This window comes from Salarias fasciatus, chromosome 20 (genome assembly GCF_902148845.1).
Source record: "Salarias fasciatus chromosome 20, fSalaFa1.1, whole genome shotgun sequence".
NCBI lineage: Eukaryota > Metazoa > Chordata > Actinopteri > Blenniiformes > Blenniidae > Salarias > Salarias fasciatus.
The window spans coordinates 3,169,457-3,196,512 of record NC_043764.1 but is presented as its reverse complement, the minus strand read 5'-3'; the positions used below and the strand labels follow the sequence as shown (position 1 = coordinate 3,196,512).

The following is a 27,056-nucleotide window of genomic DNA, read 5'->3' as shown; positions in this document are numbered from 1 at the left end:
AATTATTAAAGTAGCTAAAAGTTCAAAAGTCGCAATAAAAAAGCTTGAAAAGAGGAGCAGCACTGTTCAAACTAGGTGCAAAAATACAGTCGGTCAAATGTATTGAAAGATTCATTATTCTGAACTGCAGTTTAAACTTCATGAATAAATCACAAGATATAGTTTTTATACATGTAAGAAAACTATATATGAAACTTCAGGAGCTGCATTCGCCTCATTTTAATGGTTAAATGTGGTTTATGTCTCCAGACCAACTTGACTTGGTGTAAAGTCACAAAAATGGCTCTTTTGGTCAAAAAGGTTGCAGACCCCTGGTCCAGCTGAATGTTCGTGTTGCTGTCGAGGAACCGGGACCTTATTCTGCTGGTGTCTCAGTGTGGCTCCGGTTGTGCGTCTTGCTGTCTTTGCATTTTCCCATGTGTCCCGTGGCCTGGTCTTTTCCTCCCTGCCTGAGTCCAGTGTCTTCTCCCTCTGTCCTCCTCTGCACTCCCTCTTCTCAGCCTTAATCCCCTCGATTGATGATTGATGTCTGGTGTATCTCGTCAAGCCCTATCCCTCCCAGTGCCTGTTTTTTGTTGCTGATTGTAGCTCTGCGTATTCCTGATTTGATTCCGCCATGTTACCATGCTGATTGCATTTCTTTCCTGTAATTCGTGAACGAAACTTTGCTCGACTCAAACCTGACCCTGTGTTTGGGTCATCAGGTCACATTCATCGGTTGTACAGTTTATGTTGTGTGTTTTATACTTTGCTTTGTTTCTTATGTAGGTGACATAGTTTGCTTTGTAGGTGTTACGGTGTAATATGTATGTGTTTTAGTCTATTTTGTATTTTGTCTGAGTTCATCCTATACTGTGTTGCTGTGTTTTGTTGGCGTGACAATTTATTCCGGATGTGTTGGTTTTATTTCCTATACATTGTGTTTCAGTTCTGTTTTACAGGTTTTTATTCTTTTCTGAATGTTTGTTCTGTGTGTGTTACAGTGTATTTTGTAGCTGTTCTGGTTGATACCAGTTGCAGTTTATTGTGTACAAAGTGTTACAGTGTATTTAGTAGGTGTTACAACTCATTTTGGATGTGAAGTGTTAAAATCCATCTGCCTTACCTGCTGTAGACTGAGCTGCAGCACTTTAACAGTAATTTATCAGATAGCGCTCCACCTGCCCCCCCTGTTCCACCACTCACACACACACTCACACACACAGCCTAACAACAGTGTACCATAGTTCTCAGTAAAAACCAGTGTTTTCAGCTGCAGCGCAGTGCGTTATGTGGGTGTGATGAGGTTCAGAGGGCTGTATCACATCAGCTCCAACGTCTGAAAAGTTTCTCTGAGGTTTCATTACCTCCTTCCCCCCCGCTGCTCCTCCTCTTCATCATGCTGCTGCCTCATCTTCACACCGCTGACAGATTTAATTCTCCTCCTCCTGCTGAATCAGCAGGTCTGCTGCTCTCTGAGAGATATTGCTGGCATACATCACACTTTCTGTTTGTTCCTCATGAACACAGAAACCCCAGAGCAGGAAATTAAAGCTGCCGCAGCAGGATAGAGGACTGTTACTCTGTACACAAGCACCTCATATATACCGTTTCAAGAATCAACTCCGTTACTCCAGACTGCACAGTTGCTTTGTGGACCAGCTGAGTCGTCGTTGGGTTTGTGGAGCCACTACTGTTGGATTGCTTTAAGGATTTACTGTTAGACAATAACAGGAGCGGTTCACATTGCAAACTCACTGTAGGACTTGCTGCATCACTTTTTGGAAAAACATTTGGATTTGCTGAATCACTGGTCAGACTGCTGAGTCGCTGTTGACATTGGCTGCTGATTCACTCTACATTTCTCACTTATTTGTTTCTCTTCCTTTGCACATAAATTTGACCAAATGTCATGTAGCTCCATCTGCTGAGTCACTGTTGCTCACTGCGAGGCTTCAGATGGCCGTTCGATGATGCTCGGACTTTTTCCTTTTAATCACTTCATCACTCCATCCCGCCTTCATTCTCAGGAGTCAATGACATTAGAGCCGACAGGCACACAACTCACTTTACTGTCATGGCAACAGCACGTCTCCATGGATACAGACGGCCCCATCCAACCACCACGCTCACACGCACTCAAACACGCACGATCACCATTATCATCATGTGAAAACAGATTTTTCTCCACCTCAGTGGTCAGGGTGGATTTGCTTCTTGTTTCCAATTAAATACAAAGCCTCTGTACACTAATGAGCTGCAAAAAAAAAAAAAAGCTTTTGTTTAAATGTGATCTTTTACATTTTGCTTGTCTGGCAGTAAACTAAATTTACACGACAATGTTACAAGTGAAAATGCATCGTTTTGGTGATTCAGCCGATAAGAATGTCGTTTTCATGTTGGGGAACTGGTGCTGTTTGTTTTAATAATGAAAACACACACACATGCTGCAGAGAACAATCCACTCTAAACATGAACAATGGGAGAACACGGACATTTGTTTGGACAGATGACAAAAAGTCGGATTGTTAATACGGTGACTGTCAACTCGAAAACTACCAAGTCCAGGAGAATCTGGACTGGAAAGGACCGGGACCAGGAAAATATGGACTGGGAGTCTCGACACTCTGGATCAAGCAGGTCCTGATGGGTGACGTCCTGCATGTTTTAGCCTTCTTGCAGCTGCAGCACACCTGATCGCAACGAGGAACTTGTCAGTGGGCTTTTCGACAAGCTCGAGGGTGACGACAACATGAGCCTGAGCTGTGCCGCAGCAGGGAGAGAGCAAAAACATGCAGGAACGTGGCCCTCGAGGACCGCAGGTGGACACCCCGGAGGAAAAGTTGCTATTGTCTGTCTGCTGAGCATGTGCAGATCGACTATACACCATAGGCATGGTGTGGATGCACGTGGCTGTTTTTTCCTTCATTTTCACTTTAGAGTTTTCCAAAAGTGTTTTTCAGTGGCTCCGAGCACCATTGTCCTGTAAACAGACAAACAAACCACGACCAAAGTTTTGTGTTTTCACCTGTAGACATTGTTATACGAACTGGGACCTCAGTATTTTTAAGTTGAGCAGGTTATGCTGAATGTTAGTGGCTTATTTCAGTGGCTTAAAGGTATCATGGATGATTTTCTCGAAAAAGTCGAAGCCAAACGTCTGTTACTCGCTTTTTGAAAAACGTGCATGCGCCAGACCATCCTAACTGCTCTGCTGCTCCTACGAGCCGCTTGACGGCGTGACGCAAGCATTTCTCCAGCGTGATTGACATGTTGGAGGACCAATAGTTGAGACTCGCATCACGCCATTCATTGGCTAAAACATCGTCCATTGTACCTTTAATTCAGATTTCAAGTGAGTGGTCTTCAGGAATCGTGGAGGTGTGTTCAGTTGTAGAGATTCTCTCTGAATCTCCAAGTTGGACTGTTACAGAGGAATTCCACATAATCCGTGTCTGCTCTGTTCCGCCCCGCTACGTTCCGGTCCGCTCCACTCCGTATTCTCAAAACCCACAGCGTACGCATCGCTCCGCTGCGCCTCTGTTCCGCCCAGCCGGAGAAGCAGAGGAGCGCATGTGCGAGGAGCACATTCGAGCCATTCAGAATAAAATGCATACATGGTCCTGAATATATATTTTGTAGAAAACACAAAATTTAAGGACAATAGCCTAAAAACAGGCTATATATGCAGCTGTGGACCAGGACCAGGGCCAGGACCAGGGCCAGGAGAATATGTAGCAGGAATCATGACACTCTTGAGGAAAACGTTGTTAATTGTCCACCTATTTGCAGAAGAACTATTTACTAATACTGCTAATGGAAATTGATCATTTTCTAAAACAAAAATGCACAAACAATACAATAAAGCATTCTGTAAACAGCGTCTTAAAGTCCACAAGTTCTCTGAGTTTCTGTTATGTTTTATACATGCACTTTATACAGTATGAGTTTGCACTCTATCCGTTGATGCTGGGAATCGTGCTTCTGGACCTCACTGCAACTTTGCGCCACCCATAATGGCCTCAGTCTTTTTTTGATGAAAATGAGTTTTTGGCCTAAATCATCTCTTGATAATGCTGCTGATCTCTGGTAAAAATGCCCAAAGCCTTAGTTTAAATAAGCCTCTTTCAAATAAGGCTTTAGTCAATTTTACCATTGATGGAGATGATTTAGGACAAAAACTCATTTTTGTCAAAAAATGACCGAAGCCATTATGTTAATAGGGGGAAGTTTTGATAGTTGACCACTCCATTTTTATCTCCTACCTTTATACACTGCTGTCGCTTCTTCTTTTAATGAACATATACGACTCTGTGCCTCATCCTCTCCGTCAGCCTTATTACACATTTAAATCTGTTATGGTTTGTTTTTAAAGCTCTGGCTCACTTTACTGAAAACCCACTAACAGGTAGTCAGAAAATGTTGGTGAGTGGCCAGTTGCCCAGCAGGGGGTGATCTTTGGTGATCTCTGACTTTTGACCTCTCTCAATCAGCCTTTGCCAGCAGCTCGTGGCAGAGGGGGGCGTGGCCTGGATATGTCAGTGGGCGGAGTCAGACGCCAGCGCAGAGACCTCCGGGACGTGCTGCCTTATGAGGACCAGATGATGTCCTTCCCGGGAACACAGGCAGGGGGCGGGGCCAATGAATTATATTACCAATCGGATGACTGGAGGGGGCGGGGCTTGGACCAGGCCCTGAAGCGATTGGTGGAAAGAGATCAGCGGAGGGAGGAGGAGGAGGAGGAGCAACGAGCAGGTAGGAAACATTTTTTTTCCCCTCGTTAATTTAAAACCTTTATTTTCATTAAACTGTTAAAAGTTTTCTTTTTACAATTTGTAACAACTTTTTTTAAAAAATTATTCTTGTCTTTGGTTTAAGGCAAAACAAATGCTTTCATCAAAACTCAAGAAAACCTCAGCATCCTTTAAAAAATGTGAACAATCAGAGAAATAAAACCAGGAAGTCCTCTCTTAAACTGGCAACCTGTGCAACACTCAACCTGTTCTTCCCTCCTCCAAAGGGGAGCAGAGAAGAACGCTGTCTGCATTCTATTATTTGATTTGAAACACTGGGTGTCAATGTTACTTATTTAAACTTTTTATGGTTAATGTGAAATAATTTCATAGGTTCGGGTTAAAAAAGAAAAATTACTTTGATGAAATGTTGGTGAAAATATTTTGTCAAATTAAATTTGAGACGTATTTATTGAAAAATGTTATTCGATCATGTATTAATAAACAACATAATATGACAAACTTTAAAAATCTGTTACAATATTTTGATGCACTGAAAACTTAAATGAAAATATCTTTTTTATTAACTTTTTAAAATACTATACAAATGCAAAAACAACTCATTGACATATAAACTGCATCTAATTCTTTGGATTTGTACACATTTCTTTTTTTTTTTTTAATTAATGTTATTAGAAATAAAATCAGTGATGTTTCTATCCAGAAAATGATCCTTGAAAGTGTTGCCCCATTCTCAGTAGGTTCATGTCCGAATAAAATGAACAAACAAAAAAAAAAATTGAAATTCTCCTCAGCCTACCTGGGTGCTCTGCTGCGCCTGCTGAGCCAGGCGGAGAGCGCCGGCTTGGTTGGTCCGGGTGACGTGGAGGTGGTGGAGGAAGAGGAGGATGAAGAGGATGATCAGGGGCCCCAGAGTGACTTCCGGGGACCCGTGCCTGCAGACTATGATGAGACGGGGCGGGGGCTGATGAGCATGGGGAGGCCCGAAGCTGCCTGGTGGGGCCTGGTGGAGCCCCGGCTGGCCCAGGCCCTGTTGGACCGGTGAGACTGCGATCAAAGTTGAGATGTCACACATTAGCAGTCTTTTGCAAAAATCATGAACACTGCTATTCTCATCATTACAACACAATAGCAACTGAGTCCACATGATACCAAGTAAATAATTACATTTGATCAGCAGTAAACAGCAGAACAACTGAGGTACTTTTCAAGAAAATATGTAGAGTGTAATCCAGTTTGAATTTTCAATAAGACTGGTTATTTATGATAATGGGTGTGATTGGCAGGATGGAGCCACGGCTGGCTCAGACTCTGCTGGAACGAGCCAATCAGGAGAGACTTCAGCACATGAGAGTCCAATCAGAACCGAGCCGAGACCAGGACACCCTGAGGTGAGAAATCTGTGATGGGGGGGAAGCATTTTTTTCTGCTTGATCATTAAAAATTTTTTTTAGAAATCCCAATGAAAATACAGAAATGGAATGTAAAACTACTATAAACTACACATTTCAATATCAAAGTTATTGTAATGGAGATTAAAGGTGCATAAAGGAGTTTGCACGTTTTATGCGAAACAGCGCCCCCTGCAGGCCTTGGGCGTAATGCAGCTTAGTGAAAAACTCGTGCCTGTTGGCTTTCGTGCACGGAAGAGAGGAACTCCTTCCTCGCTCTTTTAGTAGCGCTCGAGTAAAATGTAAGTTTCTTTTACCTGGTGGAGTCTGTGTGGAGCTGTGGCAGTGCTAGAAGCCAGTCTGTTCTGACTTTCTGGAAGATCCTGCTCAGTTGTTGCTCACTAAGCATCTGTAATGTCGAGTAATGGCGGGCAAAGTGAAACCTAACTCCCTCAGGCCAGCCGGAGCGTGCATTACGTCATTCCTTTCAAATTCTCCCCTAAAAAACTCTGGTGCCGGACCAGCACTGCAGCTTTTAAGTGACAATTTAGCGCTGTTAGAGGTGCTTGTAATGAATATGTCAGGGCACATTGTACACATCATTAAAAATGTGTAACATATTTATGGTGGAAAATAAGTATTTTTAAAGTTGAAAAACTCCTTAATGCACCTTTAAATGTGAACACACTGATTAAAGATTAAAGCCTCTAATTCGCACATGATGAGTTTTTTTTTTTTGGCTCATCTGAGCTGAACCAGTCTGATGTCTTTTTTCTTTGGTTCTCCTCAATCTCCACCAGGCGGCTGGTTGCTAGGATACTGTCGAGCATCAGCGCTAACGACGCAATGGCAATCTCCTCCACTCGCCCGAGAGCGAGGAGGGACCTGTCCGTCAACTCTGTCCAGACCGCCGTTGGTCCGATGCACAAGAGGAGCCGTCGCTCTCTGGATGACCCGACTCCAACGTCTGCGACCAACGACTCCCCTCTCCTCAGGGTGAAGAGGCTGGAGGATGTCGAGGAGGAAGAGGAGGAGAAGCTCCGTCCCCACGTTGCCGCCACCACCGGGCTGCAGAGGATGAAGCGCATTGACAGCATGGTGGACGAGGAAGAACTGAATGGTGGGAGCCGTCGGCGCCGAAGAAGAGCCGCCCTGAATTATGACCCCCAGTTATTAATTGATCAGATTCTGGAGTATATGAGGGTTTGAGAGGAGGAGGAAGATAAGATATTTATCATTTTTCCAGTTATTTTCACTGTTTTTAGGTTTTTCTGCCGCTTCTGTGAAAAATTAACCAGACTGGTTGAAGAAAAGATTATGCTTTTTCTCAGAAATAACCCATTTGTATGTCTCTCTGTGGCACATCTTCACACCACTCCACTACTGTACTGGTCCAATTATAAGACATCACTTTTTCAAAGCTATTTCCAAGAAGAAAAACACAGGTCTCATATTTGGAACACTACGGTACACCATTACACAACCAGTTCATGTGTTCCAGTTGTCTTGGAGCTCAGGATCCCTTATTGACCTTTGGCTAAGAGCTGACACAGTGCACAAACAGACGAAGGGCATTGAACTACCAACTATCCAGAACTTGGATATTGTGAATGCACATCTCTGTGGAAAATCATTAGAGCTGGTCACACTGGGGTTGTTTTCTGAGCTATTTAATTAACTAAATTAAGATGCAAAACTGGTAAAGCTACGTATGTGCCTGGGACATGTGCAACTGCGATATGAGGAATCCCAAAAGGGTGAGAAACAGGTTTTATTTCATCCCATTTTTCCAATGGAAAGGCAATATCTTGTATAATTTTAGCAATCTAGTCACATAATATCAATCACATAACACTAGGAGTGATGAAATTCCTTAAACTAACCGCCTAGCTTACATGACTGAATGTTAGATGAGGCTTCTTCCTCTTGATTTGAAGTTGCCACATCGATAAGAAACTTCACAGCTTTTCTGATCAGTAACTACGGGAGTGTGGGAGTGGGCCTTACTCAAAGGTCAATTAAAAGTTAGGAAAACAACAAAGTTTATGCCAAAATGTCACGAAGAAGCCGCCGTATTGAAAACGCACCTTAGAAGAATGGGGAGTTAAAATTTTGAATTCTGACTTTAAGTAGTTTGTTAGCATTTCATTACAGCATTTATACAACTTGGAATTCTGAGCCCTGGTGACAACTGGAACCCACTATGATCCTCAAGCGTACGGCTCTGTGATTGGCTGGCGGGTGGTGGCAGTAACCAAGGCCCCTGTGATTGGTCGGTTCTCATATTTGTGCTTTGCCTTGTCAGTGTGATGAGTTGTCCGTTTTGTGGTGAAAATGTTTTGTGTAACAATAGAAATAAAGTTGATAACTTGACCTGCCAGCTTTTCTTTTCTTGTCACATGAATGCACACGCGCACGCACATACATATGCAAACACACAGAAAAATACTTGTGGTAAGATCACCCTTAATACAGATCTACTATGGTAGACCTTCAACCCTATGGCCCTGTGCTCAGTACCTGTTCTTGTGATGCCATGATAAGTGCCTCCATGTTGTCTGTCAGTCCAGTATTTTCAAACCATTGGCAGGTATTCTTGATTTTGACCACTTGCTCTATCTGGTGGTGGTACATGCCATGTCGGAATACATGCCTTGTCTGTCCATCTTACCTGCTGTTCTTTATTCTCATCAGGTTTCAGCTGTCTGAGGCTCACATCTTCCTGATGTGTTCGTGGATTTAAGATGTTTCATCTTTGATAGTAGCTGTAATGTGCATGAGTCTGTGGCCTCCCCTTTGTCTCTCAGTGTATAGTCTCAGGATGCTGATATTGGGGTGGAAAACTTCATGAATGGTGAAGAACTTTCTTGTTTTGATGTATGAGGCTTCTATCTCCTCCTTTGGCCAGTTTATGATTCCGGCTGGGGATCTGATGATTGGCAGATACTTGTTGTTGGCCCGGACCTTGGTCTTCTCATTCAACAAATTTGTTAGGACTTGCCTCACAATCTGAAAGTATTTGGTTGTGGTTGACTTGCTTGCAGACTCATGTTTTCCATGAGCTTGAGTAACCCCGAGGCATGTGTAGATGTTCTGGATCTCCCCTTTGTTGTCCTTTGGTGGGGCGACCTCCTCAGTTCTGATTAGTTCATTCTTTGATATCATTCAACCATAACTATCTGACTCAAATGATATCCTTAAGCCAGTGCTGTAGATTCTGATGGTATGGCCCAGGGAGTCTATTTCTCGCTCATTCGTGGTAAAAGATCTATGGGAATCAAACTATCATGTACCTGGGTATGAAATAATGAGAGGTGAAGAAATTCAAATACTAACAATAACACCACCAAGAAAGAGGCTGAAAGATGACCCAAGTAAAAATGTCTTTGTACTCTTGATAAATGACCTATTAACTCAAATCAAACCAGCATCCAATGAGTGACCATTTAAGTCATGGACAGGAGAAGCCCCTGCCAACGCAACATTCAAAGGAGAAAGCGTCTCAAACCATCACTGTTGGACATCCAGACTGGGCGACATTTGTCCCTGCTGAGCCCTGACAAGGTCTCTAGCTTTGATTGGTGTCATTCATGAAAAGAGGGTTAGCAAAACCACGTTTGATTTAATCACTGGAAAACATAGCACCTGATTATATCAAGCAGTACTTTCTGCCAGTGACAGACTTCTACAGCAGGTGTGATCTGAACATGGCAAGAGGAAGGAGCTCCTGAAATGAAGCCGTCAACTATGGACTCTGTCTCGGGACGCCTCCACTGATATCCCAGTGGAAAGTGACTCATCATTAGAACAACTTCAACAGGACCAGAGGAACCACTTGAACAGCTTGATGCCCAGTTTCATGGAGCCAACAGATCAGAGCACTGTGAGATCCAACTGATAAAGCAATACTCTGAAATGTTTGGATCCTCACCACTTCCCTGCGGACATCTTTGCAAGAGCTAGCAAATGGTCTTTGGGAATCAAACTATAATGAAAAAAAATCAATAGACTGCATATCGCCCCTCTGTTGTCATCAGTTGTTTTTGTCTTTTCTTGAGGACCTATCAAAACAATAAAAACAAGAAATTAATACTGCTCAAGGCTTTTCCTGGTGTTCTTCGTGTATTTTCAAACAACCACACAAAGAAAAATGTACCACGTCTTGGTTGATCTCTATCTTTTGGTTAGAACAACAAAAAAAGCAGGAAAAGAGAGAGGCTGCTCAAGTGAAAGTGTACAGTATTGCCGCTCTGTTGTAAAAATGGCACATCTGTAACTTTTCGCAAGAAGACAAGAAGACCTTGTGCTTTCACAAGGTTGTCATGAACTGAAGTGTCAAAGCTGCTTGTCCTACCAAACTTCACTTCGTTTCCCTCCTCTTCATTCACATTTGAGGCAAACGCGATGGTGGTGGGGCAAAGAGCCACACTGTCTGCTGATTGGACGATTGAAAAGCATACAGCTATGCTCTCCATCTTTCTCTCCAGGCAGCAGCATGACTCAGGATATGACTCACCGGCAGGAGCATTCGGAGGAGGTGTTTTCTTCATTTCTAGACAGAAAGCTTCCTCTCGACCATAGTTGTACTTTGAAGCAGTGAGTCATTTTTTTTAAAATCTCGGTTGGATCATTGTATTGCACTTACACAACTGTAATATTGGAGTCAGTTAGTCATCTTTTACAAGTCTCCAGTTTGTTCAGAACACAGCAGTCGGACTACAAACTAGAACAGGGAAGAGTGAACCTATAACTCTTGCTGTGGCTGCCTTTGTATTTTAGAGCCTTTGCAATTTTTTTTTTTAATTCTTTGAGTAGTCTGGCCTCACGGTCCTTCTTTCTGAGCTGTTTCACCCCTGCTGGGTGACTCAGGTCAGCTGATCAGTTGCTCCTGGAGATACTGAGGTCCAAAGCTCAGAGAGGACAGAGCTTTTTCTGTCATCACCCCTGAAGTTGTGGAATGAGCTGCCACTGAGACGAGCCCATTCACTGTCACTCTCGGGCTTTGTGATTTGCAGTCATCAGGAGAATGGGATAACCAAATGCCCTTTCCAGTTCGTCCTTTTAATATAAACATGTAAAAAGAAAATCAATTAGAAGGAATTGGTCTGAAATTTTATATTTTAAGAAATTACGCCATGTACATTCAAACATGCTCTACGAAAATAAATTCTTGTACAGTGTCAAGATTACTAACAAGCAGTTTCTAAAAAAAGACATCATTGTCTAATAAACAACACACCATCTGCAAGACACTGACGGTCATTGTCATGCTCATGACTAAACTCATGTTTAGCTTAGCTTAGCACAAAGACTGAAAACTTCACTCATGTCACGGTATATCTATCTTAGTTCCATCTGGCAACATTAGTCCATAAGACATGAAACTTGAGTAATTGTACACAGAATTTGGGGCAAACTAATTTTACTGCTTTATATATTTCTAGTTAAACATGTTCTTTAACTAGACTTGGAATAAACGCTGTGCTTATTCAGAGGAAAATGTGTATATTTAGGTTAGAAGAACTGAAAGAAAAAAAAAAAATTTACGCTACAACACGTAAAAAAATAATCATAAATTAACAAATTAACCCTTAGCTATTCTAATCTGGCTCATTTAGGCTAACGTAAATGCATTTCTCAACAAAATTGAGCTGAGGCTAATTATAAGGTAACCGAGCCTGCTCACTCTCAGTAACTAAACCAAGGTGACCCAAAAGAAAACTGTTGGTTTACTGAACTAAACTAACTACAAGCTAACTGGAGGCTAAATGTACTTGAGGAGAACTCTAGGCTAACTGGACTTGTGCTAAACCTAAAGTAACAGAATACAATAAAGAAGTCAATTAGCTGATCATTTGATCTGCAGTAACAATAATGCTAACAATATTTTAAAGTGCAAACTCTGTTAGTTAACATTCACTGATGTACATCAGCGGCTAGCTGCTTATGGCTAACCGTCCGCTGCTGCTTCTAGCATTTGTGTTAAACCAAGTCACCTCTGTAGAGGAATCTAGACACATAAACACACACCTCAAACTTTTTTGGAGGGGACAGACTACATAGGAAGATTTTATCCAACACACTGAGTTTCTGTTTGTTGTGACTTCACAGAGGAACTCTCCCTCCTCACGCGCTTCTCTTTCTCATTTAAGTATCTCCGAACCATCTTCTTTTGAAATACTGTGACAGAATAAATCTGTCTCTGTAAATAATGTGTGTCGTCCTCATTGGAGAGGATGATGAAGGATGGAGACATCAGATGGAGGTGGACAGAGACGGACCAAACGTCCCTGCAGAGAAAAGAAGAATAGAACAAAGCAGAAGGAAGTAAGAAATGATCTCAAGACGCTGGTATGTACCACGATTCCAGAGGGTGAAGTGGGAAGCAACAGTGTTTTTAAGTGAAAAGGCAAAACCTTTGTTGTGCATTCCTATGTAAACAGATATCGTTTTCAAAATGTTGTCATATAAACACGAAACTTTTCTGAAAGGAAAACACAGAAATGGTGCATTTTCACCTAAAATGTTGCCGTGAAAATGAGCCTCAATCCAAGCTTGACACTTCAAGGTTTTCAGTATGTTTTACTTCAAGGTTTTCTGAAGTACTGACCTGGAGCATCACGCAGACATCAGCAGCCCTGTGGTCACTGCAGACACACAGAAACTCATCATGACACCGAACCATCCGCAGAGATAAACTCTCAACCCCACCGTCCCGCTGCTCACCTTCCTGGGAGTCGGGCGGCAGCAGGGCGTCCTGTCTGTTGGCCAGGACGAAGGCCAGCGTGGCCAGAGTGGCATAATCCAGCACCCCGAGGATGGCCAGGATGTAGGCCCAGTGCACAGAGCAGGTACCCAGAGAAAAGCTGCCCACCTGGGGACAGAACCCACCAACAGCAGCACCACACCGGGCATCAGACGATTTCAGGCACCGTTTAGACAACACCGTTTTCAGATGAAAACTCAAAACTTTTCGGGGGTCTGTTTAAACAACAACAGTGCTTGGAGCCACTGATAACGCAGCTTTTTGAAAGAGGCTCCAACGTTTCGAAAACACTTCATTCAAATGGAGGAAAACACTTTTTAGAAATACTTGCGTTCCATCTCCATGTTAATGGCGGAAATGTTGCTACTACGCATGAGCACCATGACTGTAGTAAATAGTTGAGCTCATGCTCAGTCGATGAACAGTAACAACGTTTTCCTCCAGAGTGCCCATATTCTCCAGGTCCTGGTCCTGGTCCACATTCTCCAGGACTTGGTAGTTTTAGAGCTGAGAATCTCCCTAATAACAATCTAACTTGGCCGTCTGTCCATCTGAATATCTGGGTACTCATCGTAGCTGCATCATTTTCAGCTTTTCTGTTGGTGTGTAAACAGGTATTGTTTCCATTACGTGTAAATGTGAAATTTTTCTGAAACGAAAACTTGAAAATGATGTTTTCACTTGAAATGTGTAAACCCGCTGTTGTAACCTAGAAGTTTGTTACACTTTCAATCTTTCAGTGAGAACGTGAAACAGAACAAATTAAGGTAAGTAAGCCATTGGCATTCCCCGCCCAATCAGATGGAGTTCCCAGACTGTACCCCACCACGGAGAGTCAGTCTGCCTTCAGCTCACCGAGTCTCCACACAGAGCTCTCATCTCGGGATTCTCCCACGAGTCCGGAAACAGCAGACAAGCCAACGCCAGACAGAAACCTGCCAATCAGAGACAACAACACCGCCCTCTAGTGGTTCACAAACTGTTAGAAGAAGCTGCAGTGAGTACAGGAGCAGCAGGAATAGTAGAAGCAATAAAATCAACTCAAACAAAAGGGGAAGCAGAAGGGGAAACAAGCTGCCGCAACAGTAGAAACAGTTGAATCAATAGAATGAACAGAACCGGGAGCTGACCCGCCGTTAGCTGCAGCCAGGCGCAGATCTTGTAGACGGTGGCGGCGCTGCAGAACCTGAAGAGACAAAGACACAGGACGCTGGTCCACACCGCCCACAGAGACACGCCCACCAGCACTGCCACCGACTGGAAGGAAGGAAGAGGCGACAGCGTGGACAGACCGCCACGACAGTCCGGGACCGGCCAGTCGGACTCCAGACACACCTGAGCACAAACACGGAAACAAAGATTTGAAGAAAACACATTTCCAGAAAAATAAGACGGCCATGATGGCTGTTGAATTCCATTCATCACATGCTGTCCATCGGGGGTCAGTGTTGGGACCTAAGACTGTTTATACAAAATGACATTTTAAAGGTACAGTGGACGATGTTCTAGCCAATGAATTTCGGGATGGGAATCTCAACTATTGGTCCTCCAACATGTCAATCACGCTGGAGAATGCTTGCGTAACGCCGTCAAGTGCGCTTGTTCCCGTTATCGGCGCATTCAGAGTTTTTATGTAGCCGTGAGCTTCGGTTTCAGCCAGTACTTACCGATGGCGAGTCTGACATAATTAAACTGTACCTGTTTCGGAAGAAAAGCTTTATGAGCGAGGCCGATTGCAAAAACTGTAAACGCCCGGGGAAGGTGGGCTCGCGCTCGCACACTTCCAACATTGATAGGCGTTTCCTCGGGAGAAGTAGTAGAGCTGGTAGGATGGTCTGGCGCATGCGCGTTTTTCAAAAAGCGAGTAACAAACGTTTGGCTTCGACTTTTGAGAAAATAGTCCACTATTCCTTTAAGTTTTAAAAAAATCTGACATTTCATTTTGTTTACATTTGACACAAGTATTTTCTGTTCAGTTGAGGATTTATGTCAGGAAGGAATCACTTAGCAGCTTCCGATCTCCGACGACGGGATGAAGAGGGAGAGCGATTGTCAATGCAATCATCATGTAGTATTACTTTACTTAGACAAAGCCAACAGTAACATCAAAGTTACAATCCAAGGTGTAACTGAGGAATGGGTGAATGAAGTTATATTTCTGGGGTGTGATGATAGACCCTGGGATCTGCTGGAAACATCACATAAAACATGGTCATGCTGAACAATAATGAAGCAGTTCTCCAGTTCTGAATGTTTTCTTGTTTTACCATCCCACCAATTCACCCCATCTGAAATCCAGAGCTTTCAGTGCGTGCTGACTTCATAGATGAACGGAGCTTTTCACCTCGAACAGTCCCAGGGTCCCGCTAGGTGGGGGCGGGCCTAACCGCTGAGGGTTCGCGTCCCCTGTGCCAATCCAGGACGGCTGCACCAGGATGACCACCTGGATGATGGCGAAGCAGAGAGTGCAGACGGCCCACAGGACGCCAACCGCCCGGGCGCTTCGGACAAACTCCGTCTGGTAGAGACGGGAGAGGTCGGCGAGGGCGGGCGACGCCGACATCACTGGGAGAGACAAACAGGAAACAAAACACTCAGTGGAAAACAGATTTATAGAGACAGAAGGCAAGACCACAGGAACCATCATTCATTTAAATTTCTGAAATTTAGAACATCAAACATCTTTGTAAAGGCAGACGGTATGGAGCAGATCACATCGGCCTTCAGCAGAGCAGAGCCACCACAGGATCCTCTGCTCTGTTCATATGGGTTTACTTTTTTTATTTACTGGGAAGCAGTTTGGCTGGCAATCAATCTTTTTAAATGTGCTATACAAATAAAACTGACACTGACATTGACATCACATTGTAAAAAAAAATAGACCCAGTGAAGATGTTGACTGTTCATATGATTGATGATGATTACCATAAACAGTATTTTTTTCATGCAATATTTGAATTTCTGCAAAGTGGATATTACTTCATCCAAATATTCTATCTGTGGACTTGCTCCTTTGATCAAGCCGACAGATGAATCCATCTTTACAACATTCATCAACATGTATGACGACTGAAACATTTTCTTCATTTGTGCAGATGTAAAATCTAATCAGTTTCAACCTAGTTTGTTCATATCGTCTTCTAACAGTAAGACGCTTCACTGGAATCCTATTTGTATAGATTTTTTTCCTCAGTAATTTTATTCTAGATCATTTCTGCTCCAGACAAATTTTATTTGGTGGAAAATCATAAAAACTCTTTTGGTCATGAAAGCTGCAGACCCTCGAGCTAAATTATTATTTATTGAACGGCCTGTAATGTAATCTATGGCTCTCTGAAGCAACAGAGGAGAGTTTGCAGCTTCTCTTCAGAAATGTTACAGACTGTTATGAATGCGGCTTAAAACGCCACATTTCTCGACGGACCTCTGAATGGATGGACCGAAACCTCAACACGCGACAAATACCGCAGTAGGAGCCGGCGGGGGGCTGCAGTAAACAACCTGCAGCAAACAAGTGAACGATAAACAAAACGTGAAGCCGCGGATGATAAATGACGTGAGCGAGCGGCAGCATCAAACGGACCGACCGACAGCCAATCAGCGGCAGATAAACATCAAAGCACCGACAGACCGACGTCACGGCATCACGGTTCTGATTTACCGACATTCAGTACCGGGCACGCGTTTAAACGACCAGCACGAGGAGCAAATAAACAGACCTGCGTCTGCGCCTGGGTCCGTCCCTGAGTCCGCAGAGTGCTGGTGGCCGGGCGCAGAGGAGGAAGAGCGGGAGGAGGATGGAGGGATGAAGAGCAGCGGGACGTCGGAGGCACAAACAGCAGGCTGCGCCTCCTGCAGGCGAGTGGAAGAACTGCAAATCAAAGCTCTCATTTATCCATTCATTCATTTTATTACTTACATTACAGTGGTCGGTAGAGTGCTCGTCTCTCATTCAAAAATGCTGCAGGTTCAATTCCACATCTCAAAAGTGTGCTTGAAGCCCAGACCATCCCAGCCAGGCACAATGTAAAGCTCCGGCCCAGGAATGACGCCTTATCAGCCAAACCAGTCCACAACATCCCCCCTGCAGCCCAGCAATCTGCTGCTGGGCTCACCAAAAGCATCATCTCACCGAAAGAGCTCTTTTCACCATTTTCCACAAAGTAAAATCTGCCTGGAGCCACAAAACATGCTAAATAACTGAAATCAAGAGGGAAGAAACTTTACATACAAAAACTCACCTTGCATTCATGAAGTGTAACAGGTTCAATTTAGATGTTTTACTTGTGCCAAGAGTTTTGCTTATTTCTTCACAGATTTTTCGTGCTGTAATAGTTTACAGCCGCTTGTTTGAGCAATTTGAGATTTTCATGTCTCCTCAACCTTTATTTTACTTTTCTAATCATTTCTTCCCTTTGTTTTTTAAAATCACTTATCTTATTTCTTTTGTTTCATTTAATTTCCCTCTATTTTTTTTCCTCATCTTTTCTCTTCCTGAAAAAAAAGATAGTTTTATCTGTATTTTTCCATTTTTAACAAATTCATATATTGTGGCTAGTTCAGTTGTGTTAACTTATCTGTCTTCAATTATTTGAAATGAAAAGGCAAACCTTTTCGGAAAGCAACGTTTTGTGGGTGAGGTGGAACTTTTTGAAGACACTCCATCTCCATGGAAACAGGAGGAAATGCAACTTTTCGGAAATGCGGCTTCTGGTCATGAGACACACAGTTGTTCTGCACATACTCAGTAAATAGACAATCAGAGCAGTGTTTTCCTCCAGAATGACTCCCAGTCCAGATTATCCTGGACGTGGCAGTTTTACAGTTAAAAAAAAATAAAACAAATTTTGTCAAAACCTTTTATTGAATAAACTTGTTTTTTTTTTGTGTCCATCATAGTTGTTAACGTTGCATCACTCATCTCGTGCCACAATCACAAAATTCAAACTATATACAGAAAAACAGTAGCTCAAAAATGGAGACGGTCATTTGGTTCCAAAAATAAAAATAAAACTAAAAACATTTCTGTGCATTTGTGTGTTTGGAGGCTACTGATAGGTAAAAACTTCTCTTCAGTGTGTTCTTCCTTCATGTGCAGTTTTTCCTTTCAGAATCTTCTCAGTGAAGTGTCCAGAGTGTGTTGCTGGTGACTGTTCACATTTTCAGAGAACTTCCACCAACAATCTGCTGCTGCTGATGATGATGAGGACAAAGATCTCTGCTAGTTGGCAGCTGGATGTTGCTGGGTTCTTTTTACAAGAGTAAAATTGCATACGGTGGATTTTGCAGCATTGGGAACAAGTGTAATGTTACTAACTTCGACAAAACTTCCAACAAAGCACCAATACTGCTGGTGTTGATGAGGTGAACTCTCCAATAAAAAACAGAGAAAAGATGAAGGGAGAAAAACGAGGGCTTCCTGTGGTGGCTGTTCTAGCTCCACGGTGGGATCTCCTCTCCAAACTTGGCACAGTGAGCTGCGTTTTTAGCTTCAAAGAGAATCTGAAGAGCAGAAACGTAAAAATGCGTCAACCAACAGGTGTGTCACGCCACAATAAATACAAATATATAATTAGTGAGTCAAAAATATTTCCTTTCTGGCTTTAATTTTAAAAACAGCGATTTTCCTACGGCGAGGTCTATGCCGATGATGTGATGATGTGCAGAGCTAACAGAGGAGTGTTACCTGGTTGTGCACGTAGGCCTCACACAGGTAGCACCACACCGACAGGTCGGCAAAGCTCAGGACCACGGGGTGTTCGGACACAACGCCGTGAGTCACCATGTGTTCGTTCACATAGCGACCGCAGAACACCTGAGAGACGGAACCGGGCACGGCGGGTTAGCATAAACAGGCGGGACGCTCAATCTGCAGATGAGATCCTGGACATGTGGGACATGCAGCTGGTTTTATATACGGTCGAGTTGTACCTGGTAACACGTGAGACACGTCCAGTTCTCGGTGTCGGCGCCACAGTCCTGACACGGCAGGAAGACGTCGATACCTGATGGTGGGAGTGGCTTAACGGCGTCCAGGTGAGGACACCAGGGCAGGGGGTCGACCACGTAGAGCGTGGACTGTGAACAGATGGACAGTCTCTTGTGAAAACATTCTTCTTGTTTGAAGAGTCATTCATGAACGAGATGCAAAATGGTTATATTCTGACTCCGCCCATTTCGGCTCCACACGTCAACTCCAGAGACACTTCAGGCTTCGACCATCCACACGCGCCCTCCGTCTCTGGTGCGGCCTCTGTCTCTGGAGCCGCCGCCGCCGCTGCAGGTACTGATGTCTCTTCCGTGGCAACCGAGTCCTGCGTCGTCGTGGCAACAGGCTGAGCCATCAATGAGACGAGAGTCAGGAAGGTCTTAAAGTGTCTTGGAGCTAAAAGCTCTGCGTGGTTGGCTCACCTGAGGCAGCGTACTCTCATCCGATTGGCTGAGCTCCGACGTGATGTAGCCAGACTCCACCTTCACTTCAGGGCCGAGGCGGATCTTCGGCCGGGCTCCGCCCACTGGAGTGGACGTCACCGGCACGTCACTGGCAGAGAGTTGACTGATGTCCAAACCAGCCAATCCCTGTGTGAGCTGATCCAGACTCTGCTCCGTCTGATTGGACGAACAGAAAAGGAGGAGGAGCTACAGTGATGAGGTCATTTTGTCCTCTATGACTGTGTTTGTGACTGCAGGTTACCGTGGAGTCCTCCGGTCCAGAAGGGGGCAGCAGGGGTTTGTCATTTCCAATCTGATCTGATTTCCTCCCTTTTCCTTGAGAGCCACGCTTCCCACGATGCTTTGGTGGTGGCAGTGCTGCCTTAACAGACTCTGGAACTGAAAGAGATGCAGAGATTTGTGAAGGTTTTTTCCAAAAAAACTTTATAACTTGTTGTTGATTTTGCTTTTTGTGTTAAAAACTTTTTTTTTTTTTTTTTTTTTTTTAATATATTTGTTCGACTGAAGACGAGGGGCTCACTGTGGATCCTCAGGGACTTCCAGTAGGGGGCGTGATGGCGAATGACCTCGTTGATGGTCAGCGTGGCGTTACGGTGTGGAGGCGGCAGTGGCGTCACCAGGGATGGAGGAGGGTCTCCTAGCAACGTGCGGGTGCACATCGCCATGGAGTCGGAGATGGAGGTCAAGTTGTAGCCCCCCTGAGGAGAAAGACAGGGGCAAAAGATTTCAGTTCTCATGAAACCAGCACCCAACGTTTCCCACAAACACTGAAATTTGGATCAAACCAGTTCGGATCGCAGTCCGCCGGTGGAAACTGACCTCCAGAATGAGCAGGACCCGCCCACCAGCCAGTGCCATCAGCATGTGTGTGAGGTGGGCGTATCCCTCAGGGGTCACTTGGTATCCGCCCAGCGGGTCGCCCCGAGCAGCATCGAATCCGGCCGACACCAGAACCAGGCCTGGGTTGAACTGCAGGAGAGAGAACGACGACCAATCACGAGTCCGTATTGACCATCTGACCAATGACAGAACTCTGCGAGACTGAGCTGCTGAAGCGACTGTTGATGTTGGGCTCTTTCCCGACTGGCTGACGGTCGTTACCTCGGCCGCGATCGGCATGACGACATGGTGAAAGGCAGCCAGGTAGTCGGAGTCGCCCATCCGTCCTCCACTGAACGCCACGTTGACGTTGAACCCTGCCCCTGCGGCCACGCCCACCCTGTCAGGCGCCGCGTCCTCCGAAGACGGGAAGAAGACTCCGTTGTCGTAGCGATGAAGGGAGACGTAGAGGACGCTGCAGACAGAGAGAAGTCTCAGTCCCTGGAGAACACAGTCGTCCTCTTCCTCCTCCTCCTCACCTGCTGTCTTCCTCAAAGATGTGCTGCGTCCCGTTGCCATGGTGAACGTCCCAGTCCACGATCAGGACTCGCAGCTGAGGCTCGTGGGAGATCTTCTGGGCGAAGCGAGCTGCGAGCGCAGCCGTGTTGAAGAAACAGAAACCGCAGGCGGCGTCTCTCTCAGCATGATGACCAGGAGGACGCACGATGGCCACGCCGTTACTGACCTGGAAACAGCCAATCACAGCTCATCTGCTGGGTCGCCTCATGACTGCCGTCCTATCGGTCTGTTGACTGATGTTGGCTAACGTTAGCCTCTAAAAAGCTCTTAGCATGTTGACTGGCTTCAGCCTATCAGGTCGTGTTAACTTTTTACCAAACCAGCTTCTACCAACTTTTGCGACCATTTGAAGATTGAAGCTACTTTTTACAAGTCGGCTGCAGCTCAACTCATCAGAAGCTCGCTAAAATTCAAGCTACTGTTATCCTATCAGCTGCGTTACCTGCCCGCTCAGGATCTGCTCCACGGCGCTGAAGCAGCTCCCGGCGGCGAGCCGAGCACAGTGGAAGCTCTGGTTGTTGATGTAGATGGAATTGAACTTGTCTGACAGTTTGTGCAGATCTCTGGGCTTCATGGTGGACGTCGCTTTCATCTGCTCCAAGTGCTGCACACTGAACACACACACACACACCGTCAGACAGTGTGTGTGAAGGCCCTCTGTCGGGACAGGTGAGTCGGGCTCCAACATACCTGTGACACATCAACAGCTCCTCCTCTGACGCCAGGCGGGCCGGTATCCGTCGGCAACGGTCCACCAATCCCAGCTGCTGGTGTTTGGAGAAGATCTTGAAGATTCTCTGCGGCTGCTCGGGGTGATGCCTGAAACCAGTTACCACATCACTCAGACTACCACCGTCATCAGGATGTACCTGCGTCATGTTGAGCTTACGGCGACTCACCTGTCCCACATGTTCAAATGCTCCATCATTTTCTCATCATAAACCAGACCCGTCGCCGCGGCAACAGAGGGGGGCGGACCAGCAGCGCTTTTCTCTATGGACGTGGTTGTGAAGACGCCTCCTGTGGCCAGCGAAGCGCCCTCTGCACAGAGACCAAACCTATGATCACGTTCACACGTTTAATCAGGTCTTTCTGCTTGTCCCGTCAAATTACCACAAAGTGAGTGTGCGCACTCATGTGTGTGTTTTACCCAGCACTTGCAGAGAGGCCCAGTGTGGATATAGAGCTGAGACAGTTTCCGAGATGGACTGCAGAGCACTGTGAGACAAAGACAGGAAGTTAACCAAGCACCAGATGCATGCTGGGAGACAAAGCAAGCAATGATGTGTCCTGCTCGTAGAAACATGTATCAGTAGGAAGTATTCATTAAAGACCAGCCGAGGAAAATCACTGCAAGTGCTGATCTTGACTTCTGATGAATGTGGAGGACCTCAGGGCTCATGTCTGGGTTCCTTCCTGTTATTTTTTTTCTTTCTAACAAAGGAGGATCGGAGGGTGTACCTGTCACAGGGAGCGGTGGGTGAAGTCAGAGGAGGACACGGCCCTCCCAGCAGAGCTCGGACGCAGGCTGCGGCGCCCTCTGCTGTCGCCTGCAGGTTATAACCTCCCTGAAAACAGGTGAGAGGAAAAACTTCACATGCAGACAGAAGCCATGAAAAGTGAACATTCAATATGCTTATGGATAGATAGACTGACAGACGTCAAGTGTTTTACCTCAAGGGCAAGAACGAGACGACCTTCGGCCAAACTCATCAGCATGTGGGTCAAAACATGGAAACCCTGAGGACTCACACACATTTCCCCCTACACACACACACACACACACACACACACACACACACACACACACACACACACACACACCCACACACACACACACACACACACACACACACACACACACACAGTTATAAAAATTAAAGGCCTGTAACTGTTAACCACGTTGTTCCGAAGAGTTCTCACCTTCGGATCTCCAGCAGCGGCATCAAATCCTGCAGACACCAAAACCAGCTGAGGCTGAAACTATAAACACACACAAGAACACACACACATGATGAGGAGGACCACACACTGTGTGCATGCAAATTGCAACTGTGTTTTTTGTAATTGTGTGTGTGTGTGTTACCTCACAGGCTACAGGCAGCAGCAGCTTTAAAAAGGCGGTGATATAATCTCCGTCCTTCATCCCCGTCTGAAACAAACACACACACGGGCTGTGACCCTGCCCAACAGCCGACACGCCACCTGCTTGTGCTGCACCCTGACTTAAAACAAGCGGCACCTCACCGCGTAGCCAACACTTCACACCCCTCTCTGCACGGGGACCCGGGGATCCTCCGTCGGGACTCACCTGGTTCCAGGGCAGGTTGATGTTTCTGCCCTCAGCTCGTCCGCTGCCCACCGCCACGCTGTCCGACTCCGGCAGGTGAGGCCAGAAAGAGCCGCGCTCGTACCGGTGGACGCTGAAGTACAGGACGCTGTGACACACGCACACGCACACACAGACATCACTTTTCAATGGCAGCACTCTATTGACTGCTGCTAGGAGCAGGAGGAGGAGGAGGAGGAGGAGCTTACTTGGGATCATCTTGGAACAGGCCCTGGATACCCTGACCATGATGGACGTCCCAGTCCACGATCAACACCCTGACGCACATGACACACACACACACACACACACAAAGCACACGAATTACACAAGAGTCATGAAGTCAATTCCAACGCTACGTTGCACAATACTTCTTGTTTTCCAGCAGAGAAATGCAGTTTAAGCAGCTAGCTGCAGCACTGTGGTTCTCAGATCCAGATCCTCCTGAAAGAGGGCGCCAGCGGCCTTCGAAATCCGATTCCCGGGGTAACTGCCCCTCCTTCATTTAAGGACCTGGCATCTTTGTAGGTCTGATTATAAACTGCACACAACTGTTGGAATAATGTGTATCCTCAAACTGTCTGCCAATCTTATGGTTTGGTCATTTTAAACAGTAAAACAGTAAAAGAAAAAAAAAAGGGAAAGAAAGATGAGAGCTGATCATCTCTCATCACTTCTGTGACTCATAACTTTTCCTCCAGTCGGTATCCCTTAGTGCGAACAAGAAACAACCGAACTGGAGGACGGTGAGGTTGTTACCTTCTGGCGGCGTGTCTGGTCTGAGCGTATCGAGCTGCGATCGCCACGTTGTTGAAAACGCAGAAGCCGTTGCATTCGTTCGGCTGAGCGTGATGACCTGGAGGTCTGAGAGAAACAAGACAAATCAGTCCCTGTTCTCTGGATATCTGGATACTGTCCTCCGGCCTTTTGTTGATGGTTTTCCATCTCCATGGCAACAGAAGTGCCCACCTGCAGGTTTTTGTCATCTTTCCAGCAATCTAAATACACATCTGCAGGTGTTTTCTTCCTCCATGGTAACACAACAGCCTCTCAACAGATGGATTCTTGTCTCCATGGCAACAACAACTAGATAACCTGAAGGTAGTTTTCATCTCCACAGCAACCTCATCTCATCCCAGTGGGTGGTTTCTTATTTCCACGACAACCTCTCTGCCCCCACCTGCACTTCACCTCCATGGTAGTGCAACAGCATCTCATCTCCATGGCAACATCATTACACACCTGAAGCTTCTATGTAAAACCTGAATGAAGGCGTTGCTTCATCTCCATAGCAACCAAGCTGCACCAGCCCCTAACTAATTTAAGTTTTTGTGACATCTGTGATTTCAAATGAATCGACACACTCCGGATCATGAAGGCATTTTGAGCTTTTTTCAGATCTTCGTGTTATTACCTGATAATGGCAAACCCATTCCTGAGCTCCGAGGTCATGACCCGATCGACCAGCTGGAGGACCGAGCCCACTGCCGACACACACACACTGAAGGTCTCCTAAAACACACACACACACACACACACAAATCTCTGTAAATGTGAGGATGGCGTTAGCATCACTGCGATACTGAATGTAGCTTCAAAAATAAATTCTAGAAAAAAATTTAACAGTTTCTTTTTCGTTATAACTCTCTGATCTCATGCTTCGATACCTTTATCACTTGTTAAGTTTTATGTATCAGTTGTGAGAGCTGTGTGATCAGTGTCTTGGGAAAGTGAAACGTGTTTCAGCTCTTACGGGGTGCAGGTACACAGAGTCGAATGTTTCCGACAGAGTTTGGAGTTCACTCTGGGTCATCGTCTGAGTCGCCCGGATTGTGTCCACGTGTTGTTTCCTGCAGTAACACGAACACATGACACATTTACATCCACGGTCACAGCGATGGAGGAACGACATGCGACAGAAACACTCACGTGTGAGCGAGCAGCAGCTCCTCCTCTGTAGCATCTCGGGGCTGAAACAAAATGCTCTTTCAGGGGTTTTTTTTAATTAAAAAAACAAACACAAACAAACAATGGTTTAAGTGTTTTTAACCTCCACTCGGACGCAGCAAGACAGCAGCTCTTGACTTTCCAGCTCCTCCATGATGGACGTCACTCGGCCAGCACATTCTGGATGACTGAAAACAACAACATTTAGCCGAGATAAAAACACTGCAGTGAGAGTACAAACAACAAGTTTGGCATCTCTTCATTGACTTCAAGGCCCCATTTGAAATGTGAGTTTCCAGACAGTTGTTCATCCATTCATTCTGAAGTTTGGTCGGTCAGGTGTTCAGTCGGCTCGGTCACTCTGTGGTCGGCTCACCTGGGATCCCACTGGTTCTGATGGTGGGTGAAGATCTCGGAGTAAACCAGGCCAGTTCCAGTAGCTGCCGACGTGCTGGAAAGATTCTATATAGAGGCGAAATCCAACATTTTGAAGTTTCATGTTGAAGTTCAGTGTTTCATCACCACAGCAAGTGGTGTTATTGTTTCTCACCAGTGAATGCAGTCTGCCGCTCAGCTCCTCCTCCTGCTCCTCTCTGCTCCGCTCCATCCTGCCTCTTCGCTTCACCTCCTGCAGGCTGCTTCCTCCTCCTCCTTTCCCGCTGTCTTTGTCTTTGCTGCTGCTGGAGGCCTGCTGTTGAGTTGAAAGGCCGGGTTAAAGTACAGCAGTTGATCACATATAATGATTTCTGGCCCACAACACTCAGTATGAAGCACACAGCAACAACAGTCAATTATTAACATGAAAACTACAATGTCTTACAACACATAAATAACCTGTCCTAAAACTGACATAATACACTTTAAGATGTACAGAAAAACTGTAACAACTATGTAAAACACTGAAACACACACAGACAGCATTGCAACATTAATGGTATGCACTTCAACACAATAACTCCATCTAAATAGGCTGATATGATGACAGTTGTGATTCAGGAGATAAAGAAGGCATTTTTGCCATGTCTGTGTGTCGATGTATCCTTGGACGTGAGGCTACATGGTCACAGTCATCAGTGGTGTGAATATGGGAATAACTGTTTGTGTGTCAATGTGACAGATTATGAAAAAACATGTTGAGACTGCTAAAGTGATGCTAAATGCTATAAAAGTAAAGTCAGAATACATCGAATACATAAAGTGCAGCGAAAACACTCCTAACCGTGACTGAGTCCACTCACCTTCACCCTCCTCCGGTGTGGAGCGACTGAACAGTACAACAGTGATCCTTCTTATCAGTTAAAGATCAAACCTTGATCTGAACGGGATCAAAACTCCAGCTGCGTTACCAAGAGCACAATGTCCATGTTCAACCTGCACGCCCACCAACCTGTTAAAGCTCAACTCGTGTGTGTCTGGACTGACCTGAGGGGACAGTCTGGGGGACCTTCTGACAGACTTGAGTCCCGATCTTGGAGGATCGGATCCGGACATTCTGGATCCTCTCAGAGCCACCTGAACAACACAGGATCCGCCCAACGTCGTTTATTCCGGTATAAATGCATTGAAAAATACTTGAATGATTGAAATAATTTAATAAATACTCAAAGACCACCGGGACCAGCACCAGGACCGGGATCTACTCCGGGTCCCGGTCTTGGTCTCTGGGTGTAAACAAAGCAGCTAACCTTCTGTTCTGGGTTGAACACTGAATTCTTTGTTTGATTTTAGATATTCAACTAATTATTTTCTTTCTCATTTAAGACCTGGAGTGGGAATAGGACCGGTACCAGTACCAGGACCTGGATCTGGACCAGCTCCCCCTCCCGGTCTTGTTCTGTGGGCGTAAACAAAGCAGCTCACCTGTTGGCGCCACGTTAATTCTTCTCTAAATTAAACTCCAAACAAACGTTCCGGTTCGGTTCGGTTCCGCTCTGAGCAGCACACATTCACACCTGAACCCGGACCAGACGGACCCGGAACCGGACCCGGACCCGATCCGGATCCACAGTCTGAGCGCGAAGCTGCTTCAATACCGGCGC

General features: G+C 45.4%; 3 protein-coding genes across 6 annotated transcripts in view; 1 reads left to right on the top strand and 2 right to left on the bottom strand.

Moving 5' to 3' along the window:
* Nucleotides 1–23,282, top strand: part of pcsk1nl (proprotein convertase subtilisin/kexin type 1 inhibitor, like) — a 25,048-nt gene extending 1,766 nt beyond the window's left edge. The window contains exons 2-6 of one of the 3 annotated variants that reach the window (XM_030118807.1): nucleotides 4,473–4,734; nucleotides 5,528–5,774; nucleotides 6,020–6,124; nucleotides 6,925–7,343; nucleotides 23,252–23,282. In XM_030118807.1, coding sequence (XP_029974667.1) covers nucleotides 4,473–4,734; nucleotides 5,528–5,774; nucleotides 6,020–6,124; nucleotides 6,925–7,333 — 1,023 coding nt within the window. In that variant the 3' untranslated portion in view covers nucleotides 7,334–7,343; nucleotides 23,252–23,282. Of the gene's footprint in view, nucleotides 1–4,472; nucleotides 4,735–5,527; nucleotides 5,775–6,019; nucleotides 6,125–6,924; nucleotides 8,394–23,245 lie in introns of those variants that run through there. The other 2 variants (XM_030118808.1, XM_030118806.1) reach the window with 2 other exon arrangements.
* On the bottom strand, nucleotides 11,930–16,634 carry lhfpl4b (LHFPL tetraspan subfamily member 4b). Its single transcript, XM_030118834.1, has 7 exons — nucleotides 16,610–16,634; nucleotides 15,235–15,455; nucleotides 14,021–14,225; nucleotides 13,746–13,825; nucleotides 12,851–12,998; nucleotides 12,735–12,771; nucleotides 11,930–12,414 (listed from the first exon to the last, which is right to left on the bottom strand). Exons 2-6 carry the CDS (start codon nucleotides 15,451–15,453, stop codon nucleotides 12,743–12,745), a joined length of 681 nt encoding a protein of 226 aa, XP_029974694.1. The 5' UTR covers nucleotides 15,454–15,455; nucleotides 16,610–16,634; the 3' UTR covers nucleotides 11,930–12,414; nucleotides 12,735–12,742.
* Nucleotides 17,742–27,056, bottom strand: hdac6 (histone deacetylase 6). 2 transcript variants are annotated; one of them, XM_030118759.1, is made up of 29 exons: nucleotides 26,878–27,056; nucleotides 26,440–26,529; nucleotides 25,568–25,708; nucleotides 25,394–25,479; nucleotides 25,121–25,205; nucleotides 25,000–25,040; nucleotides 24,824–24,920; nucleotides 24,485–24,582; nucleotides 23,830–23,934; nucleotides 23,280–23,348; nucleotides 23,053–23,179; nucleotides 22,828–22,893; nucleotides 22,665–22,724; nucleotides 22,416–22,505; nucleotides 22,203–22,309; nucleotides 21,892–21,959; nucleotides 21,641–21,782; nucleotides 21,432–21,560; nucleotides 21,184–21,352; nucleotides 20,702–20,907; nucleotides 20,445–20,637; nucleotides 20,163–20,312; nucleotides 19,864–20,041; nucleotides 19,585–19,721; nucleotides 19,302–19,499; nucleotides 19,058–19,225; nucleotides 18,822–18,968; nucleotides 18,577–18,705; nucleotides 17,742–18,392 (listed from the first exon to the last, which is right to left on the bottom strand). In XM_030118759.1, the coding sequence occupies exons 2-29, from the start codon at nucleotides 26,506–26,508 to the stop codon at nucleotides 18,324–18,326; spliced, it is 3,324 nt and encodes a 1,107-aa protein (XP_029974619.1). In that variant the 5' UTR covers nucleotides 26,509–26,529; nucleotides 26,878–27,056; the 3' UTR covers nucleotides 17,742–18,323. The 2 variants fall into 2 exon arrangements, with proteins under 2 accessions (XP_029974619.1, XP_029974620.1); XM_030118760.1 differs by having other exon boundaries at nucleotides 25,568–25,705.

Excerpts from the sequence above, each read along its gene's own strand:
- lhfpl4b (XM_030118834.1), bottom strand. The coding sequence starts at position 15,453 with ATGTCGGCGTCGCCCGCCCTCGCCGACCTCTCCCGTCTCTACCAGACG. Across the intron at positions 14,226-15,234 it reads GGACCCTGGGACTGTTCGAG|GTGTGTCTGGAGTCCGACTG; the intron begins GTGAAAAGCTCC and ends GTTTGTGCTCAG. Across the intron at positions 12,772-12,850 it reads GCCGCCCGACTCCCAGGAAG|TGACCACAGGGCTGCTGATG; the intron begins GTGAGCAGCGGG and ends GTGTGTCTGCAG.
- hdac6 (XM_030118759.1), bottom strand. The coding sequence starts at position 26,508 with ATGTCCGGATCCGATCCTCCAAGATCGGGACTCAAGTCTGTCAGAAGG. Across the intron at positions 25,206-25,393 it reads CAGAACCAGTGGGATCCCAG|TCATCCAGAATGTGCTGGCC; the intron begins GTGAGCCGACCA and ends TGTTGTTTTCAG. Across the intron at positions 22,310-22,415 it reads GTCTCGTTCTTGCCCTTGAG|GGAGGTTATAACCTGCAGGC; the intron begins GTAAAACACTTG and ends ACCTGTTTTCAG.